We start from the raw sequence: 13,579 nt of genomic DNA, 5'->3' as shown, positions 1-13,579 counted from the left end.
ACACGCCGGAGGGGAATTAACTATTGTGCACGTCTGTCACCATCAAAGGGACGACTGCCAAGAATGAGACATGGACATGGCATTACAGCATGAATGACAGAGTAACACATAGAGAGACACACACACATACTGTACTGTGGATAGATTTTTGGTATAGTTTCCATCTATTCCATGTGATAATGTTGGTAGTTTCATAAGGCTAAATTCAACATGCAATGGGCAGTTGTTTTGTATGAAACAACTGCCAGCTGCCCAATCCCCAGTTCTGTATCAGCAGAACTGGGGATTGGGCAGCTGGTAAAACTCCATTGGCTAAGCAATCTCCAGCTCTGCTCTGCACCCCCACTCCACAATATAGATTAGAAGGAATGACTAATTACTACACTAAAATAAATTCATGTTGTTGTTTTTTTGTAAAAGACAAAATGGGTTTATTAATATGTTAGTGTATGGTCCTCAATGGTCAGCCTGTGGATGGAGTTGGTGATGAGCAGCTAAAAGGCATGAGATCCCATAATTAGATAAAGGAAGAATAAGCCCTGAGAAAGAGGCTATGACCCAAGCTCTGGGCCGTCGCCATGGTAGAGGAACATGCCATCACGGTGTCCTCAAATCTGATTGGACAACAGGTGTAGAGGAAAGGGTTACCACCAGTCAACAAGATGAGGGAGAAAAGTAAGCATGATGGACAGGGACTGGGCGAGAGAGATACAGTATGTGGTCTTTACTGTCTGTATGAGGACAAAGAGAAAGAGCGTGGCAAAGCCTGACCTGGATGATCGAGGCTTGATTGAGGCTAATCCTGATTTGCTGTGGCGTTAAGACAATAAGTCAATGAGGTACAAACACACACACACACACACACACACACACACACACACACACACACACACACACACACACACACACACACACATACTTTCTAGACCCCTGTCATTATATTCCACAATAAATTGAGACCAGTGTTCTTCAGTGTTTAGAGTAATGAAAGAGTCACAATAGATGTTATTCACTCAGAGCAACATAATAGCAACCAGTCAGTCAGTATTTCCACTCAATACTAGATACAAAGACTCCCTCTGTTGGCCACATTTAGAAGCTCCAGCTACATAGAATCGTATGCATGTCCTATTCTAGAACGTAGAACCTTACTGTATATAGTATATATTTATACACCCCAAATGGCATGCACAGACTGGTTAGAGTTTATTATTCATGTTTTTTATTTATTGTGAAATTCTCATACATTTGTGTAAAGGCTATAGCCTACAGAACATGGCCTGCATGAATCATCTACCTCTGTTGTGGGACAGAGCACACAACACAAATGTACAAAATAAGAAAAGTTAAGTGGAATAAAAAAACAATTTCAAACCCAACTAAAAAAAAGTCCTTAACTATTCCTTTCTTTACAACAATCAAGTAAAAACAAAGCACAAATCATACAGGAGTGAACACAAAAACCGCCCACAAACCATATGACCATTGTCATGTCATGTGCATAGTGGCTTTGCTGAGGAACAAACCTCTCTAACGGTCTTTTAATGGTCTTTATCTCATTTGTAAATTGCACATATACAACATAATTGCACTCTGGGTGTTGTATGAAATGTTTTTTGGCCTGTGCATAAAAGACAAGTTTGGCACACAAAGACAAAGACTAGGCAACAAAAGGGAGGCAATGCGGAGGGGGCATTTCAAACTGAAGACAAAAACGGCAACAAGAAAAACAAGCAGTTATGGGACAAATTCAAAGCAAACACACCAGCTACAATCCTTATCACAAACCCCTGTGATTGATCTTGTGTGAAGAGTGATAAACTGTCTCACACTAGAGTTGAGGACCCCTGCTTCTAAACAGAGCCTCAGGATTGAGTATGGCTGCAGTGAAACATGGCGGCGAGGGAGGAGTCCCACAGGAAAGCATCTCCAGCCAACTTCTCTCAGATAGAAAAAAAAGAAAGATCTTGAAAAATAGGAGTGAGGCACACCAATCTAGGTCACTAGGCACAATGCCAGTGATGAAGCCACTCCCCCCCTCCATCAATAATCCACCCTTCCCTCTCCTCTGTCCCTCCTTCACCCCCCTTCCCCCTTCCTCAACTCTCTCTGTAACTCAGGCAAAGGAAATGCTGGCCAGCCTCCTATCCCCTCCTCTCCCCCGCCCCTACACCCAAAACTACTAAATCAGCAACATCTGGATAATGTAGACCAGACCCAGCTCTACTCTAGCAGACAAGCAGCCTGCCGAAATATGTGCACAATGAGATACCACTTTGAACCCCTACATTTAATCTCAGATCAATATCTAATAGGGCCCCTTTTATGGGTAAAGTCTAGGTTGTTATGGTCAAGGGGGATAGATTCAAAAGGAAAGACACAGTGGGGGTGGTCTTATGTTTTCAACACACACACACAGCTGTCAGACATTCCTTTGCCTGTTCAAGACGCTCACTGCTGCTGTGTTTTTAAGAGGACATTCACGGAAATCTTTGGGTAAAACACACACAAAACTACAACAACATGCAACAAACAACATGAACAAAACACATCTAAACATGGGACATAAAAAGTGCAAATGATCTGTTCTAAACAGACTTAAGTGGGGTAAAGCACCATGGTGAAAAGATAGGGAGAGATTGTATTTTTGCATTTGTATGTTATGTTTGTGTGTATGAATGTGGGTGTTTATGTGTCTGTATGCAAACTGTATGTGCCTGTGTGTGTGTGTGTGTGTGTGTGTGTGTGTGTGTGTGTGTGTGTGTGTGTGTGTGTGTGTGTGTATTTTAATGGGGAGTGTGGGTGTGAGTGTACAAAAGGCATAAGAAACCACTTTTCAATGTGGTCAAACCCAGTCCTGCAGGGATCGTTTGCAGTGGACCAAAAGTCTGGGCACCTCTTTCTTCTGCAGGGTGTTAATAATGGCGTAGACCAATGCCAGGATGCATAGTACCAGGACTAAAGGCACTATCACCATGATCAGGGTCATGACCTTGCTCTCCTTCTCAGCAACCCTCACCACCACATCCACTTCCTTATCATCATCCTCCTCAGTGGGTTTGTAGTCCACATCTGGAGTGTAGTCCTCTTTAGCACTGTCTCTGTCCGCAGCATCTGGGTCAGCCGCAACAGGGGGCTGGTTGACAGTTGGCCACCGGCGACCGGCATCTCTATCAGTGTCTGTGTCCAGGTCTGGGTCTGGGTGTTGGGCCCCCTCACAACCCATGAAGTCCTTCAGGATGGATCTGGGGTAGCCTGGATCAGCCATCATCTTCTGGTTGTCAAACCTCCAATACTTGGCGCCTTTGTAGAAGTAAGTGTAAGCTGGGGGGGAAACGACAACATGTTATTTGTCACAGATGCAAGTGTTTTAAAGGTGTAATGGTATACTGCTGTCGGCTATAGGCATGTTTGTTATGTTGTGGACATTGTACAATCCAGAGTGTGCAGGTTGCCAGAAAAAATGCTATTTGGTTGTTTTTGGTATGACAATAAGGGTATCATGTCTCATTCAGTACTAAAACTACTCTGTGCGCTAGTCCTGCTCAACATCAATAGCTACAGTAGCTTTCCTTTATGAAAAACCAAGCCAATTTCATTTCTGTTTTGGATGCAAACCCATCACTCAAAGTAAGGAGAACTTAAAGTGAACTAGGAGCTCTTTTGCAGGAAAACACATTAAAAAGCCTTAGATAGGTGGGAGTTTAGCATAGGAAGATTTATGAGACGTCTGCATTATGTGACCTTTACCAGGAATTTGGGCGCCTCTCCAAACCAACGCTCTCATAACTCTCCATGTCTCAGCTCAGAATCTATAGCTAACCCTAATTTACACTAGAAAGCTAAACCAACCTGAGCTGATCTTTACTGGGCTGGCCTGTTTACACTGCATCCACCAAAGTTGCTGAAACCAGTGCTGGAAAAGGACAATGTGAACGGGAAATATCCGAGCAAGCACAATATGGTTTGGGTCAGCCTTGTAGTGTGTAAAGCCCCTAGGCTATGACTCACCACCATCATCACTGAGGAAGGCTCCTTTGGGTGAGGCTGGGATCCTACCCCACCTGCTGACGGGTTTAGGGTAGTCTTTGTCAATGGTGCGTGCCTCTTCATTAAAACGCCAGTATCTGCAGGAGAAGATGGGATGGTAACAGAGCAGGTCATAAGACACAGAGACACACAAAAGATGTACGGTATGACAGTCTCACAAGCAATTCTCTGTTCTCTCTCTATCTCTCTCTTTGTCTGTCTCAATACTCGGGACAGCATTCAACAGCATGAAATGCATGAAGAATGACGTATTAAAAACAACACCAAGGGTGAAAGAGACAAGCATGCATTACATACAAATACAATGCATGAGATTGGATGAGCAAGAAATAGACCATAAAGTGTATACACTGTATGTACATCATACTGTGTGTACTACATTCCTGATGTCAAATATATCATACATGGCTCGTTAACAGTTCAGATCAGATATCATAGGGAAGGGGCCTGTTCTTACCTGTCTCCTCTGAAGAAGTATGTGTAGCCGGTAGGCTCCCACCAGATAGCTGTGTCAATCCTGTCTGCTTGGATGCCCTTCCCGTACTCTGCCAGAGGCTGGGGGTAACCAGGCAGCACGTCAGCCTCTCTGAACACCCAGTACCTGTCCTCTATGGAGAGGGAGAGAGAGAGAGAGAGAGAGAGAGAGAGAGAGAGAAGGAAGGGAGGAGAGGAGAGAAAAAAGGCAGGGAAATGTGGAACAGGAGGAGAGGAACAGCGAGAGGGTCATCAAAGGACGGAGGGGATCAGTAGAAGGAAAGAGAAGAGAGGAAAGGAGTGGTGAGCTTTTAATTGGAGCATAAGTCTTATTTTCCAAGTCAACCTTAAGCATGAGTGTGCAGCGTGTCATGGTAACCTGGCACGTTTGTATACCAAATCACATTCAACCAATACAGTTTCCACTTCCAGAGCCAAAACACACAGCACTCTCCAACAGAGATGTAGTAAACAACGACGCTTTAAACAACAGCAGACCACTAGTGCACTGACACAATGCTCTTTAGTCGAGGACATGTAAAGCGATAAAAACACAGGACCCATGAAAATGGTGCAGCGGTTCAGCCCATTCCCCTGTTCTACTTTCTCCCTATGCCTTTAAGTCTACCCTCAGTCCTCATTGTGATGTGCTCAAAGTGAAACTTTAGCAGTCAGCATCTGGAGCTGTGGCTGATGCAATCCACCCTGGGCCTGTAGCCTGTAAGCCTGCCAGCTGCAGCAGCCCCAGCCCCAGCCCCATGAGCCTAGTCCCCCCCCCCAAAAAAAAAATATCGACATCCACATTTCAGAGTGTTTAAGTAGTGACATAATTTGGCGGGTGAGATGTTTTTTAACAGCAGAGACAGATGCATTAAAGAGACAGAGCTATTTTGTGTGGAATTATTACAGTACAAACTCGTTTACTGGTTTAGGATTGGTGAAATGTCAGACACATAAATAGTTTGGAATACCTGACTACGAGGTGATTGAATGTGCCTTCCAAGGTGAAGCAGATAGTGGAGGAGAAGGACATCTTGGTCACTGTGCTCTGGAATGCTATACTGTAGAATGCTATACACCCAATAGCTATTGCTTCATAGCAATCACTGTATATGAAATGTATTAAAAGGTGCAGACCTTTGAAAAAGACAAATTTCCCATCATGTCTTTCGTAGGCGGAGTCTATATCCTCGGGTAGTCCGATCCAGAAGACAGAGATGGGCATGGGATAGTTGTCCAGAACACGGTTCCTTCTAACCCTCCAGAACCAGCGACCCTGGCAAGATGACAAGAGACACTCTTAGAATGTTGAATATGGGCTTCACTTACAAAACCTAAATATAGATACTCAACTTCAGCTTTAAGGGGTATGAAGAATGAAGAAACAAATGACCTTTATGTTTATCCCATTTGGAGACATAAACACTAAGACTAGCCCTCTCACCTTGAAGACAAACATCTCTCCTCGCAGCATAGTGACTGTGTCAAAGTCCCCATCACAGATGTCTGGAGCGCTGTGGTCTGGCTTCTTAGGGGGGCGAGGCGGGTCCCTTCTGATGTAGGGGGTGACAGGCTCGGGTTTAGGCCAGCGGGCACTGGGACGGGGGTTGGGCAGGGGAGGGAAGCGAGGAGCGTGGGTAGGTGGGGGGTCTGGTTGGGATGGGGTGTCAGGGGCATCGGAGGGTCTGGGCTCAGGATTGGGGGGAGCATCAGGAGAGGTGGTGGGGTCTACCTCCTCAGGGGAATAAGGAGTAGTGGTGGGGGGGTCTTGGTCTGGGGGGGTGTCATTGTCATCAGTTGTGGTGGGCAGGGCCTGAGTGGGAGCACTTTCTGGAGGACCTGCAAGATCCAAGATGGTGATTTTGAATGGCGCAACTTGGACAATGATCCACACGCTTCCCCTCTCTCTCTCTTTCTCACACACACACACACACACACACACACACACACACACACACACACACACACACACACACAAACACACACACACACACACACACACACACACACACAGACACACAGACACACAGACACACACACACACACACACAGCTAGAGAGTGAGAGTCTGATTTTCCACTTGGTGTTGTGGCAGGAAGCCCATGAGGTTCATAAGCGCTGCATTGGGAAGGAAGCCCTTCTGTTGCACATAGAGGAAAAACAGACCTACAGTATCTGACACACCAACTATGAGAGTGAAACTCCAACTATGAGACTGAACTGCTGCACAAATAACTTAGGCTATCATGAGTGTTTCACTCTTCATTTGACAACAGACATGACATTCACTACATGCATGACAAACATAATGACAATGACATCTATTCACTAATGGAAAGAGTATGAGCATTGTACTGGTATGTATGGCATGGTGCTGTGAAGGAGATTGCCTGGAGGGATGATGTGTGTGTGTGTGTGTGGAGGGGGGGCTCCTCACCATATATCTTCTGTATTCCATGGACGTCATCCTCGGGGAGGGTAAAATTGTGTGTGTCCATATACTGATAGAATGGAGCCATGATGGCACTAGGGTTGTCAGAGTGCTCCAGACCTAGAGCATGGCCCAGTTCATGAACCGCAACCAGGAACAGGTCAATACCTGGGGAGGGAGAGAGGGAGAGACAGAGAGAGGGAGGGAGATGGGGAGAGGTAGCGAGAGGGAGAAAATGGGGAGAAGGAGAAAGATGGGATAAGGTAGAGGAGAAGAGAGGGAATGAGAGAGCAAGAGACATGTCAATAGGGCAGTGAATAGGGAGAAAGACAAGGTAATCACATGAGCTTGTGTTTTTGAAGAAGATTTCTTTAGTGATATAGGACATATAGACAGAAGTGTCTGTCTCACCTGATGGATCATGGTTGTCAAGTGTCCAGGGTTCGTCTGAGTCAAAGTGTGTGTCCCCGCCCATACCAGGCCCTGGATAGTAGGCGTGGGCCAAGGAACCCCCCTCGCCATCAAAGAGAGACATGTCTCCATGGTAACCCGAGGCAAACAACAGCATGATGTCTAACTCCTCCTGGCTGCTATTGTTTATGTTCTGGAATGGGATCTCTTCAAAGTTCAGTGGCGTCACATGTTTCCACACCTCGAAGGCCTGGCGAATAGCCTCCTGGGTCCGCTCCTCACCCACCTTTGGGGTGTGATTCATTATGCTGGAGGAGAGAGAGAGAGAAAGAGAGAGGAGTGAGGAAAAGGCACGTCAGTCTTAGCACATCTAAATATAAAAAGACTATGTCAGTGCTTTCAACATTAGATTACAGCTGTACGTGTACATAGAAGCTGTGTGTACGTAAACAAGATTGCAGGCCGGTACTATATCAGAATATAAGTATTGTGGAAAAAAATTTATATTATATATTTTATTTTTTATTTTATTCTGACACTTTGCATAGCATTCAAACGGGAAATACACCATAGACCCCATTAAGGGGAAATAAACAGGTACAGAATCCCAGTATTTTTTCTTGGAATTTTGGAAAGCGTTTTCTTGGGATCTCTGATGCATTAGGCCTACTCCCACCTCACCTGTAGGTCAGATGCTCCTTGTCCCACTTCTGACCAGTGAGTGCGTAGCGTCTTCTCCTCCCACTGGCTCGTTCAGTCTGCTCAACAGATTTGTCTGGAACTCCACAGCGAGGTCTCCTCATGGCCCTGGGGGGAGGAGAGGGAAAAAACAGCACTGAACAGACTAGCCCTACATAGATATAGATAAATGTGATTTAAAATATAGAGTAGGAGGAGTGGTCTCACTGTCCCCCTAGTCTAGATAGAGGTGAATCTCTGACTAAAAATAACTACAATTATTTATGAATATTAATATGTATTTATTTATTTGTACTGTATTACATTATCTGTATTGCATTGTGTGAGACATGGGCCGCAACTGGAGAGCAGCGGGAAAGAAATCGCCCAGAACCGGACATACTGGAAAAGCATAGGCATTAATGGCCTGTGCTCCAGGAGGAGTAAAAGGCCTGAGTAAGGCTGTGGACACGTAAAACCAAGTAGGCAACCGGCAGACACTGTAAGAGACAGTGTACTATTTGTTTTTTCATGGTGATGCCAAACACATTTCCATTCTCGGATGGACAATAAAGTTCTATTCTAATTTCTATGCTGCCATCCTTACCTCAGGGTGGTTGGGTCCATCTGGCCTGTGACCTCCAGGCCATAGAAGCGCTGCATGTCACTGATGGCATTGGACAAGATCTGAGCAGACTGCATAGTGGACATCTGTCTGCTGGCCTGAGACAGGTAGCCAAAACTCCGCAGCCATGACTAAAACAGTAAAACAGTTGTTTGTGTGTGGTGTGTGTGTGTGTGTGTGTGTGTGTTTGTGTGTGGTGTGTGTGTGTGGTGTGTGTGTGTGTGTGTGTGTGTGTGTTTGTGTGTGGTGTGTGTGTGGTGTGTGTGTGTGTGAGCGGGAGAGGGAGAGAGAGTAAAAAAATAAGAAAAACAGGAGAGATAGAGAGGACAAAGAATTTACAGAAAGCAGATGGCTTCTATTAATATTATGGCATTCCTCCTTTGAATCGCACCTCCTCCTTATTGGCAGCTGAGATAACCACAAGATCAGTGGAGAATGGAACGGAGAGAGCCGGCGTCGGAAGGTCTAAGTGTAAAAGCTTTGGAATGTAAGCATTTTACTCAAAACAATGTAGGCCAGCTAATATGCTGTGTTAAGTAAGTGAAATATTATTTGTTGTTCAATGCAAACAAAAGTGTACTAATCATGAAGACGCCCCTTGCTACAGGACCCACTAAGCACAGCTGGAGGGCTCATGCCTTGTCTTTACACGCACACACACGAAACACTTGAAAAACACTTGGCAGGCCTAAATTAGTGTAGGATGGTGGTTCATGTGGATACATAACAGGGACATAACAACTCTGTGGTTTACACGGTCAGTAAATAGGATTTTTCCTTGGTGGTGATTTCACAGTTAACACCCAAACACCTAATTGCATACCTATTCTCATATGTGCAAGTAAAAATTACTTTAATTTAGTTTTTGCTCTTTAAAGGTCAGAGGTTAGGCCCAAACATGTTTTGTGTATGCACTGTATTTGAATAAATTAAATGTGTGCCGGTTGATCAGCAGTACAGTCCTTAGAATACAAAATAAAAATCAGGAACATTTATTTTTTATTTTTCCTATGGACGAAAAAGAAATCAATGTGACGATAAAACAAAAAACAGTTGCGACAATTCCAGATATCTAGCCTATTTACGTGCAGCAAAACATCAATGTTTAGACATCAAATGGACCGTCTAAACAAGTACCTCAGCTTTGAAAGCGTCCTCCTCCGCACTGGCCACAAGCCTGTTGCACAAGAGCAGGACCAGCGGAGCCATTATTTGTTTCCACAGCCTCGGAGAAGTGCGTCTCCAGAGAGATGCCATCTTGGTGCGCTCGCGCCCGCTCGTGCGAGGAACTGTCGCAGTCCGATTCAACAGATAAAAGGGCTGGCAAGTGATGAAGGTGATCCGTTATGTGTCCACCCAAGAAGTTTGACTCCACTCTCTTTGTTAGTTCCGTTCAAAATGGTACAGTAAAAATCTCCTGCGTTGTCTTTGTGTGTTGAAATACTCTGCACACACTTCAACCACTTTACATTATTGGGGTCGCGGTGCGCACAAATCAGTTCTCTTGCAAATTATCCAAGTTTCCGAAACAGTTTCAGTTTAAGCTCACAGGAAGAAATACTTAATTAGCAAAGTTCCCCCAGCGATGTAATCACAGGTTTTTCAAAGTCCCGTGTCAGTTTTTCAATTCAAAACCATTTCCTAATGGCTCACATAATGGTTAACACAGCATGGCAATTTCGTCTGGCATATTGCAGCTGAGTGCGTGGTCCTGCCCCTCTCAACTTCCACAATGGCTATTCTGCACGACAGAGTAGAAGGAAGGAGAGAAAAAAAATCTCCTTTAGTTGCAACAAAATGTGTCCTCTTTGTTCTTAGTGGCAAGAACAAGTCTCCAATTAATGCAGACTAATCCACCTCAATATGAATGACACCTAATAAAAACTATTTACAGAATCTGATTTTCTAACAAATAAGTTTCCCTAAAATATCCAGGATGACATCCAGCAGATCCCTTTCTCTTCAACCAAAGTGTGCACTAGATCACATTGATAAGTCCGAAAATTACACCACCTTCTGAGTCCCTGCTAAAGAGAAAGCAAAGGTAGGTAGGAAAGCAGAGTGGAGCTCATACTATGGTGTGTCTATTGGACAGAAAAGATTTCCTCTGAAAAATTGCCCTCCCTCTGGGGGGGGACTGATAGACCATCCGACGCCTGAACAGAAAGGCTCATGTTGCCACCTGCTGATTATTCAGAATCACTACACGTACCTTCAGGACAGTCACACAGCTATTTGACTTGATAGTTTTAGGGCAAAGTCCTATGAGTTGTGAATATGTCTTCCTCAAGTTCAATCATACACTTTAAAATGGTTGTGACATTACACAAGTGAATGGAATTGGTTGGATAAGTGTGACTTCAGGGCTGATTTTTTGTTTTTACAATTTTGAGAATTGAGACATGGGTAGCTGCTTTTAACCACATTGTTTTGACTGATAACTTCTCATTTTCAGAGAACTTCCAAACAGACATTTCAGAGAACTTCCAATCAAAAATCCAAACAGAAGAGGGTGGGGATAACTAGCATGTTTTATTCTATTGAAGTTGTGTGCTTTCAATGGTTCTCCAGGGCTGCCAGTCTCCTGTTTGCTGCCTTGGCGATGGTGATAAGGAGGAGGAGGAAGAGGCCCAGCACCCAGATGCCCGCCACAGGTACCATCAGCATCAGCAATACATCTGAAACAGTCAAAACTGGCAGCTGAACATCTAATCTCTGTCACACCAAACACTACCAGTCTCTAACATCAACAGCCTCAACATGAGCCCACTACAACTTCACAATCATATTAAATAAAGGTTGAAAAAATGATTACGTGTATGTGAAAGTTCAGTTTAGTACAATTTACATACAACAGTACACTTTCCCCAGAAATTTTTTGTGGAACCATCACTCTAAGATCCTAGTATACAATCTGCAGCATTTTAACATAACGGAATAATGAATACAAAAATCCTTACTAGATTTGGGTCTTTCTGGTATGTCAATCCTGATTGGTCCATATGACAGTAGGCCTTGAGTTGGGTCTCCATGCATTGCCTCCCGCTTGGTAATACTTTTGCACTCCTGCAGCAGTGGGAGGAGTCATATTTAAGACAGTAGATAAGATAATAGTCTGCGTCAGGGGAGGCTGGTGGGGGTAGACATCGGAGGACGGGCTCATTGTAATGCATGGATCAAACACGTGTGTATCATTGCATTACAATGCACTTGCCCTCCAATTTCTGCCTCCACTGGCCTCCCCTGGTCAACATCCTGATATACTGACAGCTGAATTGCAATGCATGAGAATAACCTTTACAGACCTTCATCTGACTGGTGTGTGACTGTGTAACATGTCAGGGAACTCACAGGAATGCAGGGTTCATCGTCATCTGGGGAACACAGGCGTACTGTACAGTGCAGGTAGAGGTCATGGGGCTCGATAACGAAGCGGAACATGTCAAAGCTGTAGCGAACAGTGGAGCCCTGTCCGTTACCGGCTGTCTGCTCCGTGGTCATATTCAAAAAGGTGACAGTCTCATCATTCACACACCTGTGTGGAGAAAAGTTTAGAGTAGGAATTTTTTTTACAGCTTTTACCAACTTGATTTCAGCCCTAGATAACAATAAAACAACTAAAACCTTGTTTTATTGCACAACGCATGACATGAACTTCTGCAGAAATTAATATTTGTTGAGGTCAGCAATTGTGTGGTCACAAATGTGGCTCATCTATTGCTTTCCCAGGGATGTGAGGAAGCTTTCTCACCCGTTAAGCAGCAGAGTGTGAACGGAGCCCTCAGTTTGGTTGGGTTTGGCAGACTGGGTGGCCCAGCACTCACTCACTTTCAGGTGGAAGAAGTCCTCTGGCTCTGTCACCTTGATCTCCACGTACACCTTGTCCTTGAGGTGAATCATGGGTGCGCTGCGGAATGCCTTGGAGTAAGTGTGGTCTTCGTACAGGGTCATCGCCACTTTCGCCTCCAGCTCATCCACCCACATCACTGCCTCACTGAGCCCAAACACAGGAGGATTACTGAGACTTAGCATGCAAGGAAGGTTACACTTAGGGCCAGATGTTTTTCCTGACCACATGAACACTGTCCTAAAACTCTTATTAATGACAGAGGCTAAATGCGTCAATATAATTACCTCTATAATGTAAGGCAACTTGTAACATGGTTCCCTTAACAGGTAATTCTAGACTGCACACAATTCTGCTAAGAGTTTAGTTTTTTAACTATACAGTGGTCCTTACCTAGAGAAGGGAATGACGGGGAACGGCATACTGACAGTGCGGATGTATGGGTAGATACATGTGTACTCAATTCTTATGGTTGAATCTCTAATGATATTTCCACGAACTTTAGGGCCGGTCATAAGAGTCAAGGCATATGCAATGTGAGTGACGTTTTTCTGTTGGGAAAGAAAAAGTACAAATACCAGTAAAGACTCAAATTCTGCTAGAAAATGCTCATGGCCATGTATGGACTTGCTGAGAAAGTAGGGCATTGAGAACTAGGCCTATTCTGCCATCAAATCTATGAGATATGAGACATGCCCAATCCCAAACCAACCTCTAGCCGTTGGTTAATTTGAAAGCATAGACCCCTAGGCACCAAGGGGGTAGTGGGGTCTGTTGAAATTGTCTTTCTAAAGCACTCACACTTACCTCCAGTGGCTTACCTCCGCAGGTGATGTACTGGTTCTTGGATATCCGTACTATGTAGTATGGGACGCCAGAGATTACCTCCTTGTGGGCCCGACAGGATGCATTGGTCAGGTGTAGGGATTCCACTGGTACATTGTAATACTTGAAAAAGTCTTCGATTACCCTGATGGTTATAAAGTCTTTGCCGCACATAATATTCATGGTTGCATCTGAAAAAAGGGGGGATAAGAATGACAACATTCCACAATTCTAACACG

At 44.5% G+C, this 13,579-nt stretch overlaps 2 protein-coding genes across 2 annotated transcripts; both read right to left on the bottom strand.

The window, feature by feature from the left end:
* Positions 1-2,660: 2,660 nt before the first annotated feature.
* On the bottom strand, positions 2,661-10,479 carry mmp15a (matrix metallopeptidase 15a). Its single transcript, XM_083666620.1, has 10 exons — positions 9,806-10,479; positions 8,651-8,799; positions 8,047-8,172; positions 7,366-7,673; positions 6,961-7,122; positions 5,969-6,363; positions 5,662-5,800; positions 4,508-4,658; positions 4,012-4,127; positions 2,661-3,324 (listed from the first exon to the last, which is right to left on the bottom strand). The coding sequence occupies exons 1-10, from the start codon at positions 9,923-9,925 to the stop codon at positions 2,846-2,848; spliced, it is 2,145 nt and encodes a 714-aa protein (XP_083522746.1). The 5' UTR covers positions 9,926-10,479; the 3' UTR covers positions 2,661-2,845.
* A 745-nt stretch (positions 10,480-11,224) lies between these two features.
* zpd (zona pellucida glycoprotein d) lies at positions 11,225-13,523 on the bottom strand (the record flags this gene model as incomplete). Its single annotated transcript, XM_083666486.1, has 5 exons — positions 11,225-11,383; positions 12,020-12,203; positions 12,420-12,662; positions 12,909-13,066; positions 13,323-13,523. The coding sequence occupies 5 exons, from the start codon at positions 13,521-13,523 to the stop codon at positions 11,225-11,227; spliced, it is 945 nt and encodes a 314-aa protein (XP_083522612.1).
* Between the last annotated feature and the right edge of the window lie 56 nt (positions 13,524-13,579).

This window comes from Argentina silus, assembly GCF_951799395.1.
Source record: "Argentina silus genome assembly, chromosome: 3".
NCBI classification, from domain to species: Eukaryota; Metazoa; Chordata; class Actinopteri; order Argentiniformes; family Argentinidae; genus Argentina; species Argentina silus.
The sequence above is the reverse complement of the archived record's forward strand: the minus strand, read 5'-3'. Positions and strand labels throughout refer to the sequence as shown.

Bases quoted from the DNA above. Each gene is read 5' to 3' on its own strand.
- mmp15a (XM_083666620.1), bottom strand. From the start codon at position 9,925: ATGGCATCTCTCTGGAGACGCACTTCTCCGAGGCTGTGGAAACAAATA. The intron at 7,123-7,365 runs GTGAGACAGACA...CTCCCTCCCCAG, and splicing joins TGACAACCATGATCCATCAG to GTATTGACCTGTTCCTGGTT. The intron at 4,659-5,661 runs GTCTGCACCTTT...CCCTCTCCATAG, and splicing joins GAAATTTGTCTTTTTCAAAG to AGGACAGGTACTGGGTGTTC.